At 31.0% G+C, this 4245-nt stretch overlaps 1 protein-coding gene across 1 annotated transcript; it reads right to left on the reverse strand.

The window, feature by feature from the left end:
* Window positions 1-2845: 2845 nt before the first annotated feature.
* LOC111372979 (probable membrane-associated kinase regulator 3) lies at window positions 2846-3829 on the reverse strand. The gene has a single exon (XM_022995421.1). It carries the CDS (start codon window positions 3827-3829, stop codon window positions 2846-2848), a length of 984 nt encoding a protein of 327 aa, XP_022851189.1.
* Between the last annotated feature and the right edge of the window lie 416 nt (window positions 3830-4245).

Below are 4245 nucleotides of genomic sequence, written 5' to 3' on the forward strand. Positions count from 1 at the left end.
GTATATCAAACTTCTTTATTTTTCTTATCTCTTTATTTTAGCCATTACTCTTTTCCTCCTTTTTTTTCAGTACTAGTCTTTGACACGTGCGTTGCACGAATTTTGTATTTATTGTATTTTTATTAGCGTCAAAATTGTAGATTTTTTACTTTTAAGTAACTTCTTACATTTTACAAATATTTTTTGTCTGTATTTTTGTTTGTTAATAATTTTTTACATAAAAGTGATTGTTGGAAATAAAATAGTGATAGTAAAAAATATCAACAAATAAAAATATTGCTAATAAACAAATTCAAAGAAAAAAAATTAGTTTCCATGCTTAGAAGTCTCAATCCTCCATAATACGGAGGCTTGATCTCTCCATAACAAGAGACTTGATCTCTCATAACAAACCTCTGTATTACGAAGGAAAATCCTCCATGATACAAAAGCTTGATCTCTCCATAACAAGCCTCCATATCACAGAGGAAATTCTCCGTGATACGGAGGCTTGATCTCATGGAGAGATCAAGTCTCCATAATAAATATGGAGAGATTCATTTGATATATATATTTTTATTTAAATGATATTTTTTTATAGATCATCTATTTAACATATAAGTTAATATTTAATTTTAAAAATTAAATATTTGCTCCATATTTTTAAGTTAATATATTGTCAAGTTACAAGTAATTTTTACAATTATAAGTTTTTTTTTTTTAAACTTTAAGCGAATTTTTTTTACATATATTTATGGAATTCACACTTTTTCTCTTGAATTAACCCCCTCAATTAATTATTATTTAAACGGTTCGTAAACATTTTGATTGATATTATTTTTTGATCATCCAAATGGTTACTATATTCCTTTTACGTACATATATAAAAATAATATTTTTATTTATTAACAAATGAATATATTTATTTTTCAAGAAATGAGTTTTTATTATCATTTCATATTTATCATGAAATGATTCTAATCTTAATATGTTAGATTGTGATTCAAAATTAAATAATCTATCAAATAGAATTTTTAAAATTAATTTTTATAAAATAATATATTATGGAGGCTCAAGCATGAGCCGCATTATGGAGCCTCCGCGTACGGAGGCTCAAGACATGAGCCTAATAATTATTATGGAGGCTCATACATGAGCCTCCATAACATATTATATTATAAAATTAATAAATATTTTATTATTTTTTTTAGTATTATTATATTTCACCTTCCAAAAAAAAAAATCATAAAAACATATTACTTTATAAAAATTAATTTTAAAAATTATATTTGATAGATTATGTAATTTTGAAACACAATCTAACATATTAAGATTAAAATTATTTCATGATAAAAATGAAATGGTAATAAAAGCTCATTTCTCGAAAAATAAATATATTCATTTGTTAACATATTTGGTCTTTATTTTTTAAATTTATTTTTCTTCAAACATATTTTCAATCATATATTTATGGAATTCACACTTTCACTCTTGAATTAGTGTGGAGAAATAGAGATGTATGACTGTAGCGTGTAAAAATGGAGAAAGAGTAAAGAGGGCTCTATGACATAATCCTCCATGCCGTGTAAATTAAGGAAAAGTAACAAAGTCACTGCATCAAACACGTAAGATAAACGACATCGTTGCTTTCTCTCAATAAAAAAAAAAAAGTTACAGTGAGACAAAATGAAAGAATCTACTGTTTTTTCTACAGTAGTGAAACATTGTCCTTTTTATATAGTAGTGAAATAGTTTAGCCAACCATTCACTTTATACAACAAATAGTTTATCTTTGCTTTGTTTTATCGATTTCTTTTATGAACAATTCTTCTTTCGTGAACTCTCTTTCTCCATTCAAGGAATGGATAAAAGTTGGGACCTCAATTGTTTTCTTGCAATCACTGCCAATGATCCTCGTGTTTATGTGTTAGTGACTCGTTTGTTTAAGTGTTGGATTGTTAATCGAGTATTTTAAAACCATATATATCTGTTACTTTTATCTTTTATAAAAGTTCGACTTTAACACAAGTGTGTGGAAATATTTGTAGAAAATTTTAAGTTACTAAAATTTTGATGTGATAGAAATGAGTTTGTAATTACTTCTATGCCTCACCATTTTTACCTTTGTTAGCAATTGTAAGTGACAAATTTTATTCATGGGTTTGTTCAAAGACCAGCAAAAATTATGCAATGTGGAAAACAGATCAAATCTGAAAAACACAGAAGCCAGTTGCAGAGATGACATTGTAAATATTTCAGTGACAACTTTTGTTAAAAGGTTTCCAGCATAGTCTTTTTTTCTAAACATCTTCTGATCCTTGAAAGTGTCACTTTTTTTTATTTTCCTTCCCTTTTTATTATTTTTGTATTTCCATTTGGAATTTTTCTAAACTAGAATTGAGACATTGGCTAAAACATAAATATAATGAACTGAAGAAGTGCACTAAAGATTATATTTATATAAATAAATATTATGCCTCTCTAACAGCTCGAGATTGTCCTCAAATTTCTGACCTAGGCTTCAGTGGACTTCAAAAAAAATTGTGAGAATGAGAATAATACAAGAGACGGGTCTGAATTTAGTTTGTAGCAGTAATTAATAAATGAATGAGAAAATGCAGAAACTCTTATCTTTCTGAAGATTCAATCAGGGGACGGAATTTCTGATCTTTCTTCTTTTTTTTTTTTTGCACAATTACCCTTCTCTATTTTTTATATTTTAATTAGAAAATGCTAATATTGGTACAAAGAAACACAGGTTATTTCTTAATTACATTGAACAAAATGTATTGTTTCTTGACCCAGAAAGCTGTTGAGATTTCTTGCAGTGAGCAAGGGCTGCCTCTATTGAACGTTCAATCTTAGTTCAAGAAAGCTGTTGAGATTTCTTGCAGTGAGCAATGGCTGCCTCTATTGAACGTTCAATCTTAGTGGCACTGCTGCTCCTCTTGAGAAAATATAATTCTTGAAAACCACTGATACTGAACGAGGAGGATGAAGCACCAGACGAAGAAATGGATGAAGATGAAGACGAGGAAAAAGACAAACGCTTAGTTGCAGAGTGTCGTTTGATTGCCCCGGAGAATGACCTCCTGTGGACATTTTCATTCCCAATCCCCTCTTTATCAATGCTCTTTGTTATAGTAGCTATTGACATTGTTGGGCATGTAGATTTTCCCATACTTCCAAATGGTTTTTTCCTGGTAATCTTTATATGCTCATCATTTGAAGATTCCTCAAATTTTGACAAGTTTTCAGCTTCTAAATTGCACGCGGACTTGCAGAATAGAGATTTCAGACAAGCCCTTGAAGCCTTGAGCTTCTGAACAAGTATGGATGGCTTCATGAGTTTCATCTTTTTGGACCAAGAATTCTTTGCGTGCTGTTCGTTGATGAAACTGCTTAATTCAGCAGACCGTTCAAAGAAATTCTTGTCAGGGTTCAGTTCACAACTCGCACTACAGGACTCCACTGAGGAGGAGCTAGTGTTGTTGAAGCAAGTCATGAATGGTGTTTCTTGATGATTCTCTTCTTCAAAGCCCGGTTTGGTGTTCTCCAAGAAGGTCGTGATGGTTGTGCTGGAGGAGGTTTCGAGGCGTTTTTGAACCATTTTCAGCCGCAGGGGGTGGTGGAGAGGGAGGAGTTGGCCTTTGTAGAAGAGTTCATCAGCTGAAGAAGTGGTGATTCCTTTGTCATTGGAAATGGAGGACATTTGGAACTCAAAATCTTTGCTTTGTGGGGAAGAATTTGGGGAGTAGTAAGGGGAGTTTGTGGATGAAAAGCTCAAATCCATGTCTATGTAGTCGTCTTCTTCATCTGCACAAAAAGATGGTGAAAAATTTTTGTCCATTTCATGAAAGCAGTTTATGTGTGACTGAAGATGCTTATGGGGAGGTGAGCTCTATGAAGGTTAGGGGCTATCCTTTAAAAGAGAGATGGTTCCATGCCAAAAGCAACATATTGACATCAAAGTTGAAAATATATGGCTCGTTCGATACGGTAAAATGTTGTTTACTGTACGGCTGAATTTACTCCTCAGGAGAAAAAAACTAAGCACGAATGATTTTTGAATCAATTCTATCATGATTCTACTCATTGACACACGGTCATTTTCATTACCTTTTTACGGTTCTTGAGACTACAATTTTACACTTATTTGACATTTTTACTTTTGAAATAAGTCACATCTTTATGGAAAAAGTAAATAATAAAATTGTTATAGCACTTTTGTGTGACAGTTCTAACAAGAACAACTTTTTTAATCAT

This window comes from Olea europaea, unplaced genomic scaffold (genome assembly GCF_002742605.1).
Source record: "Olea europaea var. sylvestris unplaced genomic scaffold, O_europaea_v1 scaffold10579, whole genome shotgun sequence".
NCBI classification, from domain to species: domain Eukaryota; kingdom Viridiplantae; phylum Streptophyta; class Magnoliopsida; order Lamiales; family Oleaceae; genus Olea; species Olea europaea.

Excerpts from the sequence above, each read along its gene's own strand:
- LOC111372979 (XM_022995421.1), bottom strand. The coding sequence starts at position 3,829 with ATGGACAAAAATTTTTCACCATCTTTTTGTGCAGATGAAGAAGACGAC.